This window comes from Bombina bombina, chromosome 3 (assembly GCF_027579735.1).
Source record: "Bombina bombina isolate aBomBom1 chromosome 3, aBomBom1.pri, whole genome shotgun sequence".
Lineage (NCBI taxonomy): Eukaryota > Metazoa > Chordata > Amphibia > Anura > Bombinatoridae > Bombina > Bombina bombina.
In genome coordinates this window covers 475899868-475923884 of record NC_069501.1, presented here as the reverse complement: position 1 = coordinate 475923884, position 24017 = coordinate 475899868, and the positions used below count along the sequence as shown (strand labels likewise).

The 24017-nt window shown below is 39.7% G+C and overlaps 1 protein-coding gene across 1 annotated transcript in view; it reads right to left on the bottom strand.

Annotated features, from left to right (window-relative positions):
* Positions 1-1389: 1389 nt before the first annotated feature.
* The window catches only part of DEF6 (DEF6 guanine nucleotide exchange factor), a 255433-nt gene continuing 232805 nt past the window's right edge, over positions 1390-24017 (bottom strand). The window contains exons 9-11 of the mRNA XM_053706790.1: positions 13297-13495; positions 12401-12491; positions 1390-2548 (exon numbers count right to left, since the gene is read on the bottom strand). Coding sequence (XP_053562765.1) covers positions 2400-2548; positions 12401-12491; positions 13297-13495 — 439 coding nt within the window. The 3' untranslated portion in view covers positions 1390-2399. The remainder of the gene's footprint in view (positions 2549-12400; positions 12492-13296; positions 13496-24017) is intronic.

The window sequence follows — 24017 nt, the reverse complement described above, 5'->3', positions numbered from 1 at the left end:
AAATGTTTATTGACCATTTGAGTTGAGGTGCTACACCTATTGCTGGCACAAAAATGCATAATATGTAATGAACTGTACACTTGTATTTAATAATACATTTAAATAAACGTTATTTTTAAGATAATCCTGGATGTCCTACATATTTTTTTTCATTATTTGGTATACAGTATACTCTAATCATCCTTTCCTTTTTTTATTAAACAGCAAATAAACGTAAAAGTATAAAATATATCACAAATATAATAAGATACTAGCAACTCCAACTCAGTACCATATGTGTATACTGCCTGTGTATATATTTGTTTGCCCATCGATACACTAGGTAACTTGCCTAATTGTCCACATCTGTAGAGCAGGGGTGGGCAAAAATTGGCCCTCCAGATGTTATGGACTACATCTCCCATAATGCTCTTTCAGCCATAATGTTAGCAAAGCATCATGGGAGATATAGTCCATAACATCTGGAAGGGTGATAGTTGCCCACCCCTGCTGTAGAGGGTATTTTCCTGATACTCTAGCTGGTGTTCACACATAACTTTGCATCTAATATAGTCCTGTTTATACACAGACAAAAACATACACAACCTCTTAAATTGTATTGATGTTTACAGCTAGTGATATTGACAATGTGATATCACATATGATGGTAGTTATGAGCAGTGGGCTTATCCTTTTAGAGAAAGGGGCTCTGCTAAACATATTTTGATTCTTATTCCAAATGTGACGCCCTCCAAAACCAAACACTGATTGGAATAATGGAAGTCATAATGGGAATAAGGTGAAGAGTAAATGGGGATATGACTCAATCAGTCTCAGTGACAATTCTTCAGGTTGTATGGCAGGGATTACAGCAAGAAATCTTCCTTGCTACAGTGTTTTCGAGTAGTTTGATGCAGTGAATCTGAGTGGGTATCCGTGGTTATTATTCTGTATGTTTTTTTGTGTTAATCCATTTTTTATTATTATTTCTTTGGACGGTCACCACCTGGGAGCAGCCTCTTTTAGACCTATTGGGCCTTTCACAGAGAAATCCCGCCATGAAAAGGACGGTCCAACCTTGAAAAAAAAGGCAATCGTCTGAATGGGAACAAGGCAACCCCAGACAATTTTTTCCAGCTTCTATGGGCCTGGTCAGTGAGGTGCAGCCATATCCCTCTAGGTATATATATATATATATTAGTCATGTGCATTATTTTGGGCTTTATTATTTGTTAGTTAAATAAAGCCCTAAAATTGTTACAGTGTGGGGTATTCAGCTATTTTTGGCGCCAGAATTATTTGAGAAAAAGCGCAACATACAAATATCTGTGCACATACAGATATTTGTGTGTTGCACTTTTTCTCAAATAAATCCAGCACCAAAAAAAGACAAATGACACAGACCTCAGATATTGTGCACGTGTCTAATTTTATATATATAAACACAGACACACATATATGCTTATTAAATTCATAAAAAAACGTTTGAGTTGAGGTGCTACACCTATTGCTAGCACAAAAATGCTACAGTGTTTTTGAGTAGTTTGATGCAGTGTATCTGAGTGGGTATCCATGGTTATTATTCTGTATGTTTTTTTGTGTTAATCCATTTTTTATTATTATTATTATTATTATTATTATTATTATTCATTTTCATTTATGAAGCGCCATCATATTCTGCAGCGCTGTCCATGGATACAGTTCATTTAAATAAAACAATACAAGACTTGTAAGATACAGGACAAAATTTACAAACACATACAGGAGGAATTGAGGACCCTATTCCTGTGGGAACTTACAATCTAGAAGGGTAGGAGGTTGAGAAACAGGAGGTGAGGACTGCAAGTTTGAGAAAGATGGTAATGCAGAGTTAGGTGAGGGAAATATTGTTAGGTAAGAGAAATATTATTGAGTTGGGTGGAAGGCTTCTCTGAACAGAAAAGTCTTCAGAGAGCATTTAAAGGAAGAAAGATTAGGGCAAAGCTTGACAGCACGAGGGAGAGTGTTCCAGAGGGTAGGTGCTGCACGACAGAAGTCCTGCAGTCTAGCATGATACCATCTTACATTGATATTCTAGAGTTTTTACTGAATGGTATTAGTATCAAGACAGTGACCATGCGGTTTCTTGAAATCACTATATGAAAAAAGAATAGTGGATCAGTTCACACTTAAAATACTACTTATTTGGCATTTGAAGTAAAAATTAGGATTTGCCTTACTGTTTAGGAGAACGGAGGGATCAGATTTGGCCAAAAACGATTTTTTTTCCTTCAGATTATAAAGGCAAAATTTTGGACCAATTATATAGATTTTTTTTTAGTAAATACTATGGTCTCTAAATATTTGTCAGGGTGTGTACACATACATACAGACACAGCTTCTAGCTATATATTTTTAATGGCAGTTGGTTTATCAGTGGATTAAATAGTTGATTCTAGATTGTTGCTTTCCTTGGATTGCTTGGGGTCTTTATCATCTAAAGCCTGTAATCGTTTTAAGGATGAATCTCGACGGGTGAGCGACACACCCCATATTCCTTGGAAACCACCAGCAGAAGCAATGCGTTTCTCTGGACAGATAAAAAAAAAACAGGTTAAAAAATGTTAAAAACAGATGTTGCATGCATTGGAAGTAAATGACTAAATATACAAATATGCTGAATGTAGACAGATTTGCCTTGGACATGGCTTTTCACAGGGTTTACTAATTTAAAGTCACTGTAGTTCATTTGAAAACTCTGCAGTAATACATTCACCATGAGCTTTTCAAATGCATTTGTGGCATAACAACCCCAAACCTTGCATGGGAACAATTCAGCAGCTGTATTTGAGTACATCTGAAAACACTTTATTAGCAAGTTTCTGCAGCATTTTGACCTATTTACAGTTTCACACAGTAATTTATTTGTTTTAGTAAAAATTTAGAAACATTGTTCAAGTCACACTTTTAAACTATGAAATGTGTTCTTAAATAATTATATACAATCATCACAAGGCTAATTTATGATTTAATGTAGTAGATTAACATTTACAAATGTTAATTAGAAAATTACTAAAAATACAAAAATGACAAATTGCACACATCGTGATCTGATTTTTGGTTTTGTGAAGGTGTGTTGTTTGATTTGAGTTTCACTAGATTTTTCTAATTCAAGTGTTTTACTGATTCAAAGGGGTCAATCCATACGGAGCTTGATGCCCCGTGTTTCCGGCGAGCCTTCAGGCTAGTCGGAAACACAAGTTATGAAGCGGCGGTCTAAAGACCGCTGCTCCATAACCTCTCCGCCTGCTCTGAGGCGGCAGACATAAATCAACCCGATTGAATACGATCGGGTTGATTGACACCCCCTGCTAGCGGCCGCAAATTGGCAGGGGGCGGTATTGCACCAGTTCACAAGAATGGCTGGTGCAATGATAAATGCATACAGCGTATGCTGTCGGCATTTATCAATGTGCGGCGGACATGATACGTTACATCGTATCATGTTCGTCCGCACACTAATAAATTGACCCCAAAGAGCATCCCTGCTAATTGATTGTAAATGGCTTTGAAAAGGAAGCAAAAAGCCAAATGAGCTGCGGCTGCCATTTCAGTTTTTTTGCACAGTAAATCAAATGGACTGAAAAGCAGAGAGATGAGTGCACAGTATGTTGTCAAATACAGTTTAGATAGAAAACTACTGATTAATTTGGGGGCAGTAAACTGCAGTTTTGTCTATTGTATGTGCAGTGTAAAAAGACAGCACAAGAGTGCTTTATGTTACGAAACAGCAGTGTAGTAAAGATCACATTTACTTGTGTTGTTTTCTGTGAAAATAATGTGTCAATAACTCATAAATAAACAATACAACTAATAAAATATGATTACAATTGTATGTAGATATGAAGGATGCACTGCTAAAAGCACTAATTAAATGAATTTTGGGAAATCTGACACATTGGATTTGTCAAAAAATATGCAAATTCACATAGAAGGGACATGGTATTAGGGTGAATTGTATGATACTAAAGCAAAAGCCTATCCAGCAACACAAGCTGCTCTCTACTGACTATATTGCGGTTGTGTATTGGAGATTTTATGTTTTTATTCTCTATTCAATAATACAATGTTTAACTTTCATATATAGTGCAAAAAGCAATTGTGAAATGCGTGGAGGTCAGCCTTTAATTCTATGATCTGCAATAACAATAAAGATGCTCTATAACACGTGGGTAAAACAATTGGCTATAACTCTGGTGTAAATTTATATGGATAATACTACACCGGGTTTTCTCTTTTCTTTATATTTATAACTCATGAAATGCACTGGAAATTAAAGGGACATCAAAGTAAAAATTATACTTTCATGATTTAGATAGAGCATGCAGTTTTAAGAGACAGTTCAATTTACTTCAAATTGTGCACTGTCTTTCAGAGGCACCAGCTACTACTGAGCATGTGCAAGAATTCACAGTGTATATGTACAGTATATAAGTCTGTGATTGGCTGATGGCTGTCACATGATGGAGCTGGTAAATGAATGTAAAATTTTAAATTTGTTAGAAAAAAAATCTACTGCTCTTTTATCATACAGAGGGATAGATTACAAAGGGGGATATTTATCAAAGGTCTGGCTGACCTGATCCAACAGTGCGGATCAGGTCCGCCAGACCTCACTGAATGCGGAGAGCAATTCGTTCTCCGTAATCAGCATTGCACCAGCAGCTCTTGTAAATGGCTGGTGCAACACCGCCCATATTCGCGGCCAATCGGTTTACTTGATCGGGTTGATTTTTGGCGATGTCTGTCCGCCTGCTCAGAGCAGGCAGACAGGGTTATGGAGCAGCGTTCTTTAGAACGCTGCTTCATAACTGCTGTTTCTGGCGAGCCTACAGGCTCGCCAGAAACACGGGCCCTCAAGCTCCATCTGGAGCTTGATAAATGGGCCCCACATTATCTAGTAATTAAACGTGACTGCATGAGTGCAAACTAAATTTGCGCTAATCTTGTTAGCGCAACTAAAGTCCTTGTTTAAAGGGTTAGAGCTAAATAAAAACTTGTAGGGTGGGGGCGGAGCGTGCGGGCGTCCATGATGGCCGCACCACACTAGAGCTCCGACGACGGCAGCAGCAGAGACCCACTCCGGGAACAGCCCACACTGAGCCGATCGCTCAAAATAAGCCCGTAAGCCCTGTGGCAAATGCTCACAGCACTTTGAGACCCAGACGTCGGGCGGGAGCCCGGCTACACAGACCCACCGAAGTCCGGCGGCGCAGGCCGCAAACGGAGCCTGCTTAAAGAGACGTCCTACCCCAGGATAGCCCTGGGGCTTGGCACTGACCCGGAATGTGTGCTTAACGGAAGGGGACATCCTCAACCACCTCGGACAGCTCGAGCAACGAAGTTACCGCTACCTGGAGCAGCCCTCCCTTCTTCCTGCCTCTGACCCAATCTTTGAGGGGTAAGACAACATGGCGGCCCGCTACACACACACCTAGTCACACATGAAAAAATTGAGGAACAATGTGACCTGACTCCTTGCATAAGCATAGCTTAATGAGCCACACTGAACTTCCAAATGAGGCATACTACTTAATACCAGGCTGGGTCTATCATTATAAGCTTTGGGAAGATATAGATGTTTTCCTCTCTTTATTTATCTTTTCCTGACCCTGGCAAATATCAGCATTCATACATGTGCTTCCTACAATTGCAGCTGCTTTCCGCTTGGATTACACACTGGCACTATCACAGCCCTATTCCAATGGTCTAAGCTTATTTCGCCAGATAGTACAATTATATTCAAAGGGACACTGTTTAATATCACACTGCCTGCAACTCACTCTCTTGAACTTTAAGCTTCGCCCAGCTTAGACTCCCTCGTGGGAGCCTTGGCCATAAGATGGCGCTTCGCAGAAATACTAAAACGGAGAAAAATCAGAAACAAAGCATAACCCCCAGCGCAATGAACACTTTCTTTAAAAGCACTGATAGAAAGAAAAAGGCAGAAACCTCCCAGGCACTCAGTGGGGATGAATATCACTCTGATAACCCTGATGATTCACGTCCGCCACAATCCTCACCACACAGCTTTTCGCGGGAGGAGGATAGCCCGGTCACTATGAGAGCCATTGAGGAGTTAATAAATCAAGTCAAATCATGTATTAAAAGTGAGTGCGCTGACTTAAAGAGAGATATTAATGAGCTGGGCTTCCGCGTGGAGGCCTTGGAAGATGACAGAGAGGAATGGGCAAAAGAAATGACTGGCATGTCCCACGCTTTAGAAGATCAGAGCACACAGATCAAAGAATTGGAAAGCAAAGTGGATGATATGGAAAATAGGGCACGAAGGAACAATCTCCGCATTAGGGGTGTGCCCGAGTCAGTGAAGGGTGAAGACATTCAAGATCATCTTCAAAGTATGTTTCAGTCCTTAGCGATAGCTGGCCAGCACGTAATAGATGAAGTGCCTCTAGAGAGAGCCCATCGCTCCTTGCGACCCAAACCTAGCGATAATCAGCCCCCTAGAGACATTGTAATTTGTTTCCAAAGCTACAGAGACAGGGAGAAAATATACCAGCTATCAAGGCTACAACCCAATTTTTCATACATGGGTGCAAAAATTCAGATTTTTCAGGACTTGTCCGCTAGGACACTCCAAATCAGAAAAGAATATGCTGCTCTTACATCTCATCTCCGCTCCTTAAAGATCCCTTACAGGTGGGGCTTTCCAGTCTCCCTGCAGGTTACCAAGAACGGAAAACGATACGAATGCTTGAATCCATCTCAGGCGGTGAATTTTTGCAAGCAGCTGGGCCTACCACCAGTGGAGACCCAGGTTCCTAACTCTGCCACTACCAGCTCACCCCCTCCACCAAGACCACAAAGAGGACTATGGTCTGAAATTGCGAGCAAACGAAGCAAGAAGATGGATAACTCTGAAGTTTCTAAATCTCAAGAAGTTACCTGAAAAAGAGCCAGACTCCGTGGAATCAGCATGAACTGTGAGTACAGTATATGTGACTTTCTCCCAAATGCTCAGAACTGAAACCAATCCTACTCACACAGACCTCACTAGGTATTGCTTTTAGCTTTGGGCTACAACCCTGTGAGTAAGATGCAGAGCTCCCTGGGAGTGGAGTCCGTATTATCCATGCAGACTCTATACTCAGTAACCTTCTTTAAGTCTGGAAATTTGATTAACCCAGAGCTGGGTATTACCAGTAGTTCATTATTTGAGACTTTATTTATAATACTCTCTCTCCTTTGTTTTTTGTTACCCATACTGTTCCTGGTTCAATTAGTGTGAAGATATGAAATTCATGTACTGTAATGCCCTAGTTGTACTGCATAGTTTAAAATGTCACTAAGAGTGTTTTCTGTCCAGGTCATGTACCAGATGACGTGAGTATAATAAGATCTGGTTGAAAATTGAAAACTGTTATATTAATCTGTTTTTTGTTTTAGATTTCTTCTGTTCTGTTCCCATTATGTTTTACCGCCTAGTATTGAATTACACACTGCGGTACTACTTTCAAGGTTGAGTACCCTTTAATGCATTTACTGTTTAAACTCCCGTTGGAGTGGGCTCTGTTGAGCCGTGATTTCCCCTGCTGTCGTATTCTTTACTCTTTCTTCATCCCCTCTATCCACCTTCATTACACCTTATTATATCTTTCCCTATACCCTCTAAGACTTTCCCCTCCCCACCCTTTCCTTTCCTTTACTTCGGACGCTTTATATATTGTTCCAAAAGCGATTGCATAGAGTATAGAGTACAGTCTAGTTGTCTTCGAATCGTACTGGTATAGCTTTGTTAAAACATGTCTTGTGCACAGACCACCACACAAACCCATAAGATCATACACTCCCAAGTCAGCGCCTTTAATGTTGCCACCCAGAATGTGAAGGGTTTCTTATCCGCTCAGAAACGGTCAATTGCATTCCACGACTTCTTTAAAAAACACATAGATATAATAATGCTCCAGGAAACTCACTTTAGAAAAATGAATGAACCCTCTCTTTCACACCTCTACTACGACCAACACTTCCTCAGCTCAGGCCCATCCAAACACAATGGGGTTTGCATCTCCTTTAGAAAGGGAACGCACTTCCAGCTCCTAGACAAGTATCAGGACCCAGAGGGTAGAATACTGATTTTAGTAGGACTGTATTATGGTAGACCACTTATCTTAGCTAACATTTATGCCCCCATACGCCCCCCACCTTAATTTTTTCGTAAAATTAGTAATCACATAATAGATATCTCCAAGGGGCCCATAATCCTGGGAGGGGATTTCAATTTTCCTATTACCCCAATTATGGATACGTCCTCGGGCAAGTCATATCTTGGGAATACCCTTATTAAAGCCAATTGGCAGGCACTACGAGCTATCCCCTTCTTTGACACATGGAGAGTTAGGCACCCGACACATAAAGACTTCACTTTTTTCTCCAACCCCCAGCGCTCCTACACACGCTTAGACTACATACTCTGTGACCAAACTATGCTGACAGCCCTCTCTGACTCCCGAATACATCACACCTCCTGGTCCGATCATAGCATGGTCCTCTCCACTTTTAAATGGTCAGCAAAGCCCCAACAACAGCAACACTGGAGACTTAACGACCAGATACTAACAGATCCCGTGATAATCACTGATATAATCGAGAAAACAACTGAATTCTTTAATCTTAACGACCCAGCTGAGACCTCAATAACTAACAACTGGGAAGCATACAAGTGCTACATTAGAGGCGTGATAATGACTCACACACATAAATTACGTAAACAAAGAGCAGCATTCTACACATCTCTGGCCTCCGATTCCCAGGAAAAGGAACGTAGGCTAAAACAAAACCCCAAATCTCCGCAGCTTTTACTACAATCTCAACAGGCCAGGGAAGCACTTACCCAATACCTGATTAAAAACGCCCATCTTAGAGCAATTACGACTAAATCCAAATTCTTTATCGAAAGTAACAAGGCAGGACGTCTTTTGGCCAGATCCCTTAAGAAGAAAAACTATAAATCTTTTATTCCTAAAATTGTGGACCCCTCTGGATCCTCTTACACTTCTAATACTGACATAGTCAAACAATTTGCAGAGTACTACTCTTCCCTTTATAACCTTCCAACCTTGGACACCCCACACAAAAATAGTCTAATTGATAAATTTTTATCCCAGGTGCAACTACCCACTCTATCTAAAGAGCAATGTGAGTCTCTGGACTCACAATTCACTCTGCAGGAACTTCTAATAGCAGTTAAGAATCTCCCCCAAGGAAAAGCCCCAGGCCCAGACGTCTTTACTCCCAAATTTTATCACCAGCTTAAGTCCCAATTATGCCCTCACCTTCTTCAATTATATAATTCCATTGACAATTCGAACCCTTTACCACAGTCTTTATTGGAAGCCACGATCACTGTTATTCCCAAACCTGGCAAACCAACAGACCAAGTCACCAATTATCGCCCTATTTCCCTAATAAATATAGATATGAAGCTCTATGCTAAATTACTAGCGACAAGAATAAACAGAATCCTCCCTCTACTTATACACACAGACCAGGTGGGTTTTATTCCAGGTAGGGAGGCTAAGGACAACTCAATACGGATCTTACAAACCCTGTCTGTTTCTGTCTCCTCCAGATCCCCCTTAGTTTTATTGTCCACAGACGCGGAGAAGGCCTTCGACAGGGTGGACTGGGATTTTCTCTGGGCCACTCTGTCGAAGTTTGGTTTTTCGGAGGCGTTAATATCACGAATAAAGGCGCTATATCATGGCCCCTCAGCCAGAATCTCTGCAAATAACACACTATCCACCCAAATTCCCATAAAAAACGGTACCCGTCAGGGATGCCCCTTGTCCCCCCTGCTGTTCGCCTTAGTAGTAGAGACAGCAGCGGCCAGGATTAGAACCAATAACAATATTCATGGGGTCCCTTTCGAAAGGAACCAACAAAAGTGCCTCCTTTACGCAGACGACATTATTTTTACGATTCGCTCCCCACTTTCCTCTATACCATCCCTTCTCATAGAACTAGATGAGTTCAAACAAGCCTCCAATTTTACCATTAATATGGGTAAATCAATGTTGATGCCCCTACATATCTCAGAGGAAGAACATAGATTCCTCGCTAACCATACCAACTTTCAGATTACAAATAAAATACGCTACCTGGGAATTGAAGTGTCCGCCAATCCGGCGGATCTCTATGATCTTAATTACTCTCCCTTACAGAAAGAGTCCCTGTCTTCCCTTAACACCTGGCACAAACAGGGCCACCTCTCCTGGATGGGCCGCATCAACGCCATAAAAATGAACCTTCTCCCTAAATTCCTATACATGTTCCAAGTTCTCCCATTGGACCTTCCCTTACACTATCTAATCCAACAACAGAAATGGTTTGAACAATTTATCTGGGCACATAAGAGAACAAGAGTGGCTAGGAACACATTATATCTCAGTAGAGAGGATGGGGGCTTAGGGGTCCCAAATCTCATGGATTATTATAAAGCAGCCCATTTAGCGCGTATTACTGCTTGGAAACACTCCCAACCGAATAAACCCTGGGTTCAGCTAGAGTGCAGTTTGACAGGAGGTCATCCCCTGGGTGAGGTATGTTGGATCCCCCCTAGGGCGAGACCTCTGGGAGTCAAGACAAATTATTTTGTGGCAGCCTCCCTAAGAGTCTGGGATAGGATTTTGTCCCAAGACGCAAAATTCTCCAGCCATATGTCCCCTTTATCCCCTATCCTAAACAACCCGAGTATGCTTGACTCCAATGCTATTCAGACACCTCGCATCGAGGGTGTGCCCACAAATATTCCGGTTCACACAGTGTTAGATAAGGTCATTATACGTCCGCAGTCCGAGCTCTCTCAAATACTAGGGCCCCCCTTCCATCTCTGGTTCCCGTACCTTCAGATTAGACACGCTATACTTGCTAACCCCCACAAACATGACCTCGTCAGACCACTCACTGCTTTTGAAACATTATGTACTACCCCCTCAATCACTAGGTCACACATTTCCACTATCTATAAGATGCTACGAGGCTCCTTCCCCAGTAAGAAACCCTCTTATATCTCAAAATGGGAGGCAGAACTACACGAAACCCTGACAGAACCTAAATGGAGCCATATATTTAGTGGGACAAAAAAATCATCTATTTCAATAATTATAGCCGAAATGAATTACAAATTGCTCTCAAGGTGGTATTTGACCCCCCACCGTCTCCATAGTATCTACCCGGGTTCCTCCCCCCTGTGTTGGAGGCACTGCGGAGGGATGGGTACCCTTTCCCATATTTGGTGGTCCTGCCCACTCTTAAGCACTTTCTGGTCAGATGTATCGAAACACATTAACACTAAATTAGGGACTTCAATAACACTTTCACCCACCATCATCTTACTGAACGACACCCCAGCAATCCCCTGCCAATACAGGAAACGATTATTTCAGTGTATGATCAACTGAGCAAAACGCTTGATCCCCAGGTTTTGGAAGAAATGTATACTTCCTACTGTCACTATGTGGATGCATGAAGTGGATCATGTCCTAGAGTTAGAGAAGATTCACTATGTGTTTAATGGCAAACAAGATTTCATTGCTGATGTTCTTTTCTTGTGGGAGCAATAAGGTCTGTGATCATTGACAAAGGGAACTACCATTATTGTGATTATGTATGCCCCATTCATGTATGTTCTGTCTACAAAACTTTATGTGGTGATGATTTATTAAGCAGTGCGATGAGTTGACATCTCTAGGTGGGGTACGAAGGTCCTCTTGTTTATATTTGTATCAAATTCTCAATGTAAACCTGCCGTTAATGCATATGTACTTTATGTTAGAGCATAAAAGCTCGTATGTTATGTTATTTGGTTTTAAAATAAATAAAACATTTAATTGAAAAAAAAACAAAAAACAAAAAAAAAAACTTGTAGGGTTTCGCTTTCGCGCTAACTTTTTACTTTCAGCTTGTAATATGCATGCTATCCCACAAGTAACTTTAAGCTGTATTAGCGCTCAAAAGTGAGCACTAAATACCACTCCACTTGTAATTTGGCCCAGAGTTAGTGCTATTGCATTGTTTTTTTATTACGCTCCTGTTGATTATGCCGTTCTACTATATTTGATGTTCCTTTAATTATGTTTGTTTTGTTTTTTTACTTTGATATTTGCATTATTTGGATACTGGTTTGAGCATTGTTGTTCTGCAAAATGGGGCAAATCAGTGGGTACCTCAAAACAATGCACATGGAGTATGTGAACATTAGTGAGTATAGGAAGAGGGATGTAGAAATGTGCAGTATATGTGAATATGCTCTATATGCAGAGAAAGTAGCAATGTGTTTGGTGGAAATAAGAAAATCATTACTATTAATAGTGAATAGAAGCATATGATCGTAGAGTCCAGGTAGTAGATTATCTCTCACCTCCCGGTGATATCGGGTGCATTAATCTGTTCATCTGGACATTCCAGTGTCGGACATTTGTGCTCGCCTGGTATAGTTTCTTTTGAGCCACCTGACATGATTAAAAGAAATGAACTTAGTAGTATCAGGTAAAATAAAAAAATAAATGTAATCAGAAAGGGAGAACCAGGGAAGAAAAAATAAAGGATAAAAAGTGATATTATGGGAATTTTAATGCAAATAGCTAAGATGATGATGTTGGGAAATTGACAGAGAAAGAGGGTAAGTTGTTAAAAGCATATACAGTGTATTAAAGGGATACTGAATTAAAAATTAAAGGGACATTAAACCAAATTTTTTTTGTTTCATGATTCGGACAGAGAATACTATTTTAAACAATATTCCAATTTACTTGTATAATCTAATTTGCTTCATTCTTTAAATATCCTTTGTTGAAGAAACAGTAGTGCACATGGGTGAGCCAATCGCACAATGCATCCTCCAATCAGCAGCTTCGGAGATATGCTTTTAAGCAAAGGATATAAAGAGCATGAAGCAAATTAGATAATAGAAGTAAATTAGAAAGTTGTTTAAAATTGCATGCTCTTACTAAATCAAGAAAGAATACATTTTGGTTTCATGTCCCTTTAAACGTTCATGATTGAAATAAAGCATGCAGTTTTAAGTGACTTTCTAATTGATCAAATTGTGCAGTCTTTATATTTATGCTTTCTGATGCACCAGCTTCTATTGAGCATGTGCAAAAGTTCACAGTCTGTGATTGGCTGATAGCTCTAGTGTACGTTCTATTGCAATGTCTTTCTATTATGCACTTGTTGATTATACAATTCTTATATATCTAATGGTCCTTTAAACATACATTGACACAAATTGATGCAATCACTGAGGTCTCTTACTTGCACATCTCTGTCTGCTCTCTCCCTGTTTTCCCTTACATCCTCTAATTGCTGCTGGGCTTCCTGTAGCTCCTTGTTCTTCTGCTCCATCTCCTGCTGTAGCTCCTGCTTCTCTCGCTGTGCACGCTCCACGTACTGTGTCTGTTCTTCTCTCATCTTGAGCAACACCCGCAGTTTTTCCTCCTCTTGTATCAGCAACCTGTGTGGAGTAAATCTTTTATTAACAGTGTCATCTACTGTGTCATAATCCAGCAACATCCTGAAGAGCACTGAGAAATGGTAAAAAGGTGAGAATTGTAGAAAGTATCAGGGCCAGACTGGGAATAAAAAGCAGCCCTGGAAAATACACTATGGCCTATTTTTAACAAAGTCTGGCGGACCTGATCCGCCAGTGCGGATCAGGTCCGCCAGACCTCGCTGAATATGGAGAGCAATACGCTCTCCGTATTCAGCAATGCACCAGCAGCTCACAAGAGCTGCTGGTGCAACGCCACCCCCTGCAGATTTGCGGCCAATCGGCCGCCAACAGGGAGGTGTCAATCAACCCGACCGTACTCGATCAGGTTGATTTCTGGCGATGTCTGTCTGCCTGCTCAGAGCAGGCGAATAGGTTATGGAGCAGCGGTCCCTGTGACCGCCGCTTCATAACTGCTGTTTCTGGCGAGCCTGCAGGCTCGCCAGAAACACGGGGCATCAAGCTCCATTCAGAGCTTGATAGATAGGCCCCAATATGTTTTGTAATCATATTGCAGGACAGAGTGGCATAACGATTTATAGAGAGTTGCACGTTTACTTTGATGATCTGAGGCTGAGACTAATAAGCAAAATACTTGTAATTGATTGATGACACTATAATATAATTTATTGTACAATACAATTCATAACCTCAAGATTTAGAAAGGATTTATTTCTAAAAAGGGCTCCAATTTTAGGGTACAGTTTGGACAATAGTTTATCAATATGAGGTCCAAACGACAGGTTTCAAGGATCAAGCCATATATCGAGATATTTATAGGAGTTGACAGGGGCCAACCAACAGTTTGATAATCGAATTATGTTTAACTCTTTATTTTTTTAGTTGTCCAAAAAAACATGGTTATTGTATTGTTAGTTTTTTTTACAGATCCATCTGTCGACCGCTAAAAAATCCTGCTTGTGATATGTTTGGTTTTTGTTGCATATATTATAGTGTCATCAACATACATGTGTACAATTGAGGTTTCACAAACTAAGAGAAGATAGTTTATGAATATTGATAACAAGAGGGGCCCTAAAATGGAGCCCTGGGGCACACCACACGTTACTTTGAGAGAGCTGGAGACATTGTTAGAAATAGACACAAATTGAGAGCAGAAAAACGATGCATTGTTTAATCCTGAGGCTTTGAGCTTGCATATTAAGATGTTGTGATTAACAGTGTCAAAGGCCTTTGCAAAATCAAGGAAAATAGCTCCAGTCAGTTTGCCTTGATCCGTTACAGTCTGTACATCATTGGTAACTTTTAAGAGAGCTGTTACAGTTGAGTGGTTTGGGCGAAAGTCAGATTGGAATGGGGTGGGGAAGCTTGTCTCCAGGTACCAGTTGGCAATAGGCACAATTCTTCAATACAACACAGGGAGTAAGAATGTAGGCCTATAGTTTGAGACTAGGGTTTTATCTCCACTTTTGTGGACCCTAACAACCCTTGCTGTATTCAAAGCCTTGGGGACATAACCAGACATGTTGATTAAGGATGCAATGGGAAGTTCAGTAGCTGATGCACTGAGCTTTAGGTGCATAGTGGGTAAGTGGTCGGGCCCAGACTGAGATCTTATTTCTACATTTTGGAGATGATCTGTTATTTCATTAGTGGATACAGGTATGAAACTAAATTTGTTTGTACACACATACAACAAAATGGTTATTAAATGACAGCTAGATAACAAGTTTTGCGTTATAAGTGAAAAAGCATCGTTATGCTTCATAACAATGCTTTTTCCCTAACCACCGCTATTACAAGTTTTGTCAGAATAGCTGTACCGCACACTTTTTTGGCCATCACGCAACATCAGTACCATACTTTAAGAAAAGTCCTTTTTCAATGGGACTCCCATAGCGCCGGTATTACAAGTTTTGCTGTGAGGCCAAAAAGTGAGCGGTACAGCCTAAAATGACAAGATCCGTACCGCCATCTAAAGTCAGTAGTTATGAGTTTTATGCTACAAAGCTGTAACATAAAACTCATAACTAAACTGTCACAAAGTACACTAACACCCATAAACTACCTATTAACCCCTAAACGTCCGCCCGTCCGCCCACACCACCGCTATAATAAACCTATTAACCCCTAAACCTAACCCTAACGTAACCCTAACACTCCCTAACTTAAATATAATTAAAATAAATCTAAATAAAACTTACAACTATTACCAAAATAATTCCTATTTAAAACTAAATACATACTTACCTATAAAATAAAACCTAAGCTAGCTACAAAATAACTAATAGTTACATTGTAGCTAGTTTAGGTTTTATTTTTATTTCACAGATAAGTTTGTATTTATTTTAACTAGGTAGACTAGTTAGTAAATAGTTATTAACTATTTACTAACTACCTAGTTAAAATAAATAAAAACTTACCTGTAAAATAAAACCTAACCTGCCTTACACTAAAAACTAACATTACAATAAATACATTCTATTGGCTGATTGGATCAGCCAATAGGATGAAAGCTCAATCCTATTTGCTGATTGCAACAGCAAATAGGATTTTGTACCCTTAAATTCCTATTGGCTGATAGAATTCTATCAGCCAATCAGAATGTAAGGGACTCCATCTTGGATGACGTACCTTAAAGGGAAACTTCATTCTTCGTTGACCATCGGAAGAAGAGGATGCTCCGCGCCGGATGTCTTGAAGATGGACCCGCTCCGCGCCAGATGGATGAAGATGCCGTCTGGATGAAGACTTCTGCCCGCTTGGATGAGGACTTCTGCCGGCTTCGATGAGGACTTCGGCCCGCTTGGATGAAGACTTCTGCCGGCTTTGATGAGGACTTCTGCCACTTGGATGAGGATGGATGTCCGGTCTTTGAAAACTGTTAGTGGATCGTCGGGGGTAGTGTTAGGTTTTTTTAAAGGTTTATTGGGTGGGTTTTATTTTTAGATTAGGGTTTGGGCAGTAAAAGAGCGAAATGCCCTTTTAAGGGCAATGGGTAGCTTAGGTTTATTTAGATTTTTTTTTATTTGGGGGGTTTGGTTGTGTGGGTGGTGGGTTTTACTGTTGGGGGGTTGTTTGTAATTTGTTTTACAGGTAAAAGAGCTGATTTCTTTGGGGCAATGCCCCGCAAAAGGCCCTTTTAAGGGCCATTGGCAATTTAGTGTAGGCTAGGTTTTTTTTTATTTTGGGGGGCTTTTTATTTTGATAGGGCTATTAGATTAGGAGTAATTTGTTTTTATTTTTGGTAATTTTGTTTTTTAATTTGTGTAATTTAGTCTTTATTTTTTTTTGTAATTTAGATAAATGTATTTGATTCATTTAATTTATTTTATTTTATTGTAATGTTAGTTTTTAGTGTAAGGCAGGTTAGGTTTTATTTTACAGGTAAGTGTGTATTTATTTTAAATAGGTAGTTAGTAAATAGTTAATAACTATTTACTAACTAGTCTACATAGTTAAAATAAATACAAATTTACCTGTGAAATAAAAATAAAACCTAAGCTAGCTACAATGTAACTATTAGTTATTTTGTAGCTAGCTTAGGTTTTATTTTATAGGTAAGTATGTATTTAGTTTTAAATAAAAATTATTTAGGTAATAATTGTAAGTTTTATTTAGATTTATTTTAATTATATTTAAGTTAGGGGGTGTTAGGGTTAAGTTTAGGGTTAATAGGTTTATTATATCGGCGGTGTGTGTGGACGGCAGATTAGGGGTTAATAATCTTTAAATGGTGTTTGCGATGCGGGAGGTCGGCGGTTTAGGGGTTGATAACTGTAATGTAAGTGGCGGCGATGTTAGGGGCAGCAGATTAGGGGTTAATAGTTTTATTTATGTGGCGGCGATGTTAGGGGCAGCAGATTAGGGGTTAATAACTGTAATGTAAGTGGCGGCAATGTTAGGGGCGGAAGATTAGGGGTGTTTAGACGTGGTTTTTATGTTAGGGTGTTAGGTTTAAACATAACTTTTTCTTTCCCCATAGACATCAATGGGGCTGCGTTAACGGAGCTTTTGTTTCCACGATCGCAGGTGTTAGACTTTTTTTTTGCCGGCTCTCCCCATTGATGTATATGGGGAAATTGTACACGAGCATGTCAAAACACCGCTTGTATTTGGGTGAAGCATGGAGCTCAACACCACCATATCGCCCACGCAAGCCAGTTTTTTTCAAACCTGTAATAGCAGCGCTATAGGGAGGTGAGCAGTAAAAATAACGTACAAGTAATTAGCGAGCAGCCATAACGCAAAACTCGTAAATTGGCTGTGTGTTAGTGATGGCTATGGGGCACTTTAGTATCTTAGCGTCTATTTTTATGTTCGTGGACAGAGTTTGGTTAGGGAGGTTATAGAGGTTTTAGTTCACATTACAGCAGTTGGCTGTGTTGGACAGATTGCTGTTCAGCTGGTCTGAAAAATAGAAGTTTTTGGCTAGCCTGGTTTGCTTAGTACAGGTGTTACACAGTGGTAATAAGCAACAAGGTAATCTTGGGAGCCTTTTTGTCTATATTTTAACCATAAGGAGTCCCTGTATCGGAAAAACTCGGGGAGGTCTGCCTAGACCCAAGGCAAATGCGAAGTGGTGCATTAACAGATAGCTTGAGCGCAATCGTGATTTACGCTAGAATGATCACTGTGTCACAAAAAATTATATATGTGTGTGTTCATATGTATTTATGTATTTATATGTGTGTATATATATATACAGACATATATACACATTTAAACACATATATACATATGTACATATATACATATGTACACATATATAGACATATAAATAAGTGCATTGGAGCCCTTAGCAGTTAAGTAGATGATAACATGAAAAAGCATATTTATGTAATATTCATATATTTTTTTTTTATTAATGTTTTATACCAACAATGTGTCAATAATGCAACATAATAAAGAAAAACAGTAAAAGAAAAGTACGGAAAATAAATACATCAACATTGCATAATTTCCAGTTAGCATCCTAAACTTTCTTCGCGTGAAAAATAATTTTGGTACATTGTTGGAGGTTTTAGAATTATAGCATACATATTAAAATAACAAACAATCGGCAACTTGCCTGAAAAATAATAAAGAGAAAAAAATAAAAATAAATTAAAAGTTAAAGGTTCTTGCACCTCAGCGTTCTTGAGAAGATACTTAGTGCTACAAAAAACGAGAAAGAAAAAAAACACCCCTCCTCTATGTCCCACCTCTTTCCCCTCCATTCTACCAGATACCCAACAAAACTAATTCAGTGTTTCTGAATGGGAATCAAATGGTAAATTTCTCTGGGTGAAAATATTTTGATGAACTTAGACCATATTTTTAAAGAAAGAAGCTATTTCTCGGTCCGAGTTCAAATCTGCTCGACTAAATATTGTTTTTTAAGGTAATTCTTAACTTCCATAACTGACGGAGGGAACCTACTCTTCCATTTCTTAAAGATTAGATTTCTTGAGCAAGAATAACCGAGTTTACTTTCTTAGATTCGTTTGAAGGTAGGTTATATCTTTCAGAGTAAGTCTGAGGGGAGTTAATTTAAGCGCCTTGAATAGCCAAAATTCTATTTTATTCCAAAACTGCTGTATCTTGGGACAAGCCCAGATCATATGTGATAAATTTGCAGCTGGTAGGCGGCACTTTGGACACTTGTTGAAGCTATTTTTATGCCATCTGTAACCTCTGTCTGGAGTATAATAAGTTTGATATATTAATTTTATATGGGACTCTCTCCAGGTCTCAGCTATTGTAGTGCGTAAAAGCAGAGATAGAGAACGCGATACATTTAAATTCTGATCAATGTTGTCAGAGATAAGATGTGTCCATTTTTGAGCTATATTTTCTAGGCTGGATTCTCCCTTATATGAGGTCAAGTATAAATACCATGTGGAAATAGAAAAATGCCCTGCTTTGGCCAAAATTGGCCAATTATCAAGCTTACCCCATGACCATCTCCAGGCAAATTTGTTGACTAACTGGAGGGCATCGTATCTAGCTTGCAGATATGCAAAAAAATGTGATTACTTAGGTCAAATTCTTGTTTCAACTCTTCAAAGGATTTAATATTTTCTGCAGGTAGGTTGATGAGCTGTAAAACCAAGTAAAGACCTTTCCTATGCCAGTTCTGCAGTATTGGGGATTGTGTACCTTCTTGGTACTCTGGGTTGCCTAGAAAGGCTTGGAATCTGGGAATATTAGTGTTTGAATCAACTCAAGCTCCAATCTTACTCCAGGCCTGGATTATCATGTAAATTGTTTTATATGATTTCACCTGTTTGGGAATTAAGTTGAAAGGAACATGGACCAGAGAGACAGAAGAAAATGGGTGACTCATATTGGATTCTAAACCATTGTCTGTAAAATGGTCTGACTCTGTAATCCAGTCAACTGCAATACGACCAAGAAAGACTAGATTATAAAGATGTAAACCAGGAAGGGCAAAGACAGCAAATTGTTTAGGAAAAGACATTTTATGTAAGGATATCTTAGGTTTTTTGGACTACCAAATAAAACGACGGACTGCAATGTTGAACTTCTTAATGTCGTAAGATTACAAGAAAATAGGGATATTTTGTAATATGTACAACATTTTGGGCAAGAGCACCATTTTAAAAAGTGCAATACAGCCTGATATCGAGAGGGGAAGATTCTGCCAGTTCCTCATATAAGTGGTAATTTGTAGGAGACTTGGAGTACCAGTTTTGGGGGTCAGCCGAAACATTAACACCAAGATATCTGAATGAATTAAAGACTATCTTGAAAGGATTATCTACCAGAGATTTTTTAGTTTTTTTTAACCAGAGTAGTTCAGACTTCAGCTTATTAACTTTATAACCTGAGAATTGACTGAATAATTCAACAATGTTCATAAATTTTGCGATATTTAATGAAGTATTAGACATATAGATCAGTAAGTCTTCCACATATAATGCCAGCTTCACCTCTTTTTTCTGAATTTTTATGCCATCAATCTGTTGCCTGATTTTGATGGCTAGGGGTTCAATTGCAAGATCGAACAGTAACGGCGAAAGCGGGCATTCTTGCCGAGTGCCTTTCTCCAGTCTAATTATATTTGACTCTACCCCATTAATGAATACGCTAGTGGAGGATTGAATGCATAGATTTTCGATTAGTTTGGGGAAGTTATTAGTAAACCCAAACCGATATAATGTGTCCAATAAGTGGTCGTGATGCACACAGTCAAACGCTTTTTCAGCGTCAATAGCTAAGACTGCAGCATCAGGATAATCTTTCAACAAGCTGCTGTCAACATTTTTAAAATACTCAATAAATAAAAGTAGTTGTCTAATTTTGGCGGTCGAGCTGCGATTACTATGAAACCAGTCTAATCTCTATGAATAATCTCCGGTAGCCCTTCTTGAAGTCTCTTAGCCAAAATGGAGGTGAATAGCTTGTAGTCGGTGTTTAGAAGAGCAATAGGCCTATAGGATTCTCTTTTACAAGGATCTTTCTCCGACTTAAGTATTAAAATTGTCTGAGATGCTGCGAAATTAACAGAGATTTGTCAGTTCTCGATATAGTAGGAGTTAAAAAGTTTTGTTAAGTGAGGAGTGAGTGTCAAGGCCAAATTTTTATAAAATTCGTTAGGCAGCGCATTCGGACCTGGGGCTTTATCCGACTTTAGTGCCTGGATAGCTTGATTTACTTCCAGCTCTGAAATTGGAGAGTTTAATTTAAGATTAAATTCAGAGCTACTACTTGGGAGAACCATGTCTTCCCAGAATTTCATGCGTGCTGCCTTACCTGGAGAAGAAGAGGCATAGATTGTCTTATAAATATAATACTGATAGAAAGATTCAGAAATTTCTTTGGGTGAAGTGAATAGTTTCTCTTTATCCTGTATAGATTCAATTATCTAGGATTGTCTGCAGTTTTTCACTAGCTTAGATAATAATTTGCCCGATTTGTTACTGTATTTGTATAGTTTTGCTTGGTATCTTAATTCTGCGTGTGATGTATGGGAGGTTAGAAAATGATTGCGTTCTCTCTTTGCCCTAATATATCTTCTCCAGTTATCATCCGAGGGGAAGCTTAGGTATCTGTTATAAGCGTTTGTTACGGCGGCTATTACTTCTCTTTCTTTTAGTCTAGAGTCCCGTTTAACTCTGGCCATATAAGCAATGATTTCTCCTCTTAGCACGGCCTTCGCCGTCTCCCATATAGTCGAAAACTGGGAACTGAACCAATGTTGAGTTGAAAATATTCATCCAGCTTGATTTTTAGCCAATTTGTGCAATATTCATATTTAATAAACTATTTGAGGCCAATTTAACAAATGTCTTGCGGACCTGATCCGACAGTGCGGATCAGGTCCGCAAGACATCGCTGAATGCAGAGAGCAATACGCTCTCCATATTCAGCATTGCACCAGCAGCTCACAAGAGCTGCTGGCGCAACGCCGCCCCCTGCAGACTCGCGGCCAATGGGCTGCCAGCAGGGGGGTGTCAATCAACCCGACCCTTTAAAGGTAATCAGCTCTATTACCTGTAAAAAAAAATACAATACCCCCCCCAACATTACAACCCACCACCCACACACCCAACCCTACTCTAAATCCCCCCTTAATAAAACCTAACACTACCCCCTTGAAGATCATCCTACCGTGAGACGTCTTCACCCAGCCGGGCACAAGTGGTCCTCCAGAGGGGCAGAAATCTTCATTCGATCCGGGACCTCCAGACGGGCAGAAGTCTTCATCCAGGCGGCATCTTCTATATTCATCCATCCGGCGAGAAGCGGCTCCATCTTGAAGACATCCGACGCGGAGCATCCATCCAGACCGACAACTACCCGACTAATGAATATTCCTTTAAATGACGTCATCCAAGATGGCGTCCCTTGAATTCCGATTGGCTGATAGAATTCTATCAGCCAATCGGAATTAAGGTAGGAAAAATCCTATTGGCTGATGCAATCAGCCAATAGGATTGAGCTCGCATTCTATTTGCTGTTCCAATCAGCCACTAGAATGCGAGCTCAATCCTATTGGCTGATTGGATCAGCCAATAGGATTGAACTTCAATCCTATTGGCTGATTGCATCAGCCAATAGGATTTTTCCTACCTTAATTCCGATTGGCTGATAGAATTCTATCAGCCAATCGGAATTCAAGGGACGCCATCTTGGATGACGTCATTTAAAGGAATATTCATTCGTCGGGTAGTCGTCGGTCTGTATGGATGCTCCGCGTCGGATGTCTTCAAGATGGAGCCGCTCCTCGCCGGATGGATGAAGATAGAAGATGCCGCCTGGATGAAGACTTCTGCCCGTCTGGAGGTCCTCTTCTGCCCGGATCGGATGAAGACTTCTGCCCCTCTGGAGGACCACTTGTGCCCGGCTGGGTGAAGACGTCTCACGATAGGGTGATCTTCAAGGGGGTAGTGTTAGGTTTTATTAAGGGGGGATTGGGTGGGTTTTAGAGTAGGGTTGGGTGTGTGGGTTGTGGGTTGTAATGTTGGGGGGGTATTGTATTTTTTTTTTACAGGTAATAGAGCTGATTACTTTGGGGCAATGCCCCGCAAAAGGTCCTTTTAAGGGCTATTTGTAATTTAGTGTAGGGTAGGGATTTTTTTATTTATTTTGGGGGGCTTTTTTATTTTATTAAGGGGATTAGATTAGGTGTAATTAGTTTAAAAAACTAACTGCTTGTTTTTTTTGTACTTTAGTTAATTTTATTTAATTGTAATTAATTTATTTTAATTTAGGTAATTAATTTAATGATAGTGTAGTGTTAGGTGTAATTGTAACTTAGGTTAGGATTTATTTTACAGGTACTTTTGTATTTATTTTAGCTAGGTAGTTATTAAATAGTTAATAACTATTTAATAACTATTGTACCTAGTTAAAATAAATACAAAGTTGCCTGTAAAATAAAAATAAATCCTAAAATAGCTACAATGTAACTATTAGTTATATTGTAGCTAGCTTAGGCTTTATTTTATAGTTAAGTATTTAGTTTTAAATAGGAATAATTTAGTTAATGATAGGAATATTTATTTAGATTAATTTAAATTATCTTTAAGTTAGGAGGTGTTAGGGTTAGACTTAGGTTTAGGGGTTAATAAATTTAAGGTAGGTGGCGGCGGGGTCCGTGAGCGGCGGTTTAGGGGTTAAACATTTTATTTTGTTGCGGCGGGGTCTGGGAGCGGCGATTTAGGGGTTAATACATATAATGTAGGTGGCGCTGGGCTCCGGGAGCGGCGGTTTAGGGGTTAAACACTTTATTAGAGTTGTGGTGGGCTCCGGGAGCGGCGGTTTAGGGGTTAATAACTTTATTTAGGTGCGGTGGGCTCCGGGAGCGGCGGTTTAGGGGTTAATAACTTTATTTAGGTGCGGTGGGCTCCGGGAGCGGAGGTATAGGGGGTAAAACAGTATAGTATAGTGTGGGTGCTTAGTGACAGGGTAGCAAGAAAGCTGCGAATAAGCCGATGAGATCGATGACTGTTAGTTAACAACAGTCCGCTGCTCATCGCACTTTTTGACAGCTTTCTTGATAATTTTGGCGAACGTA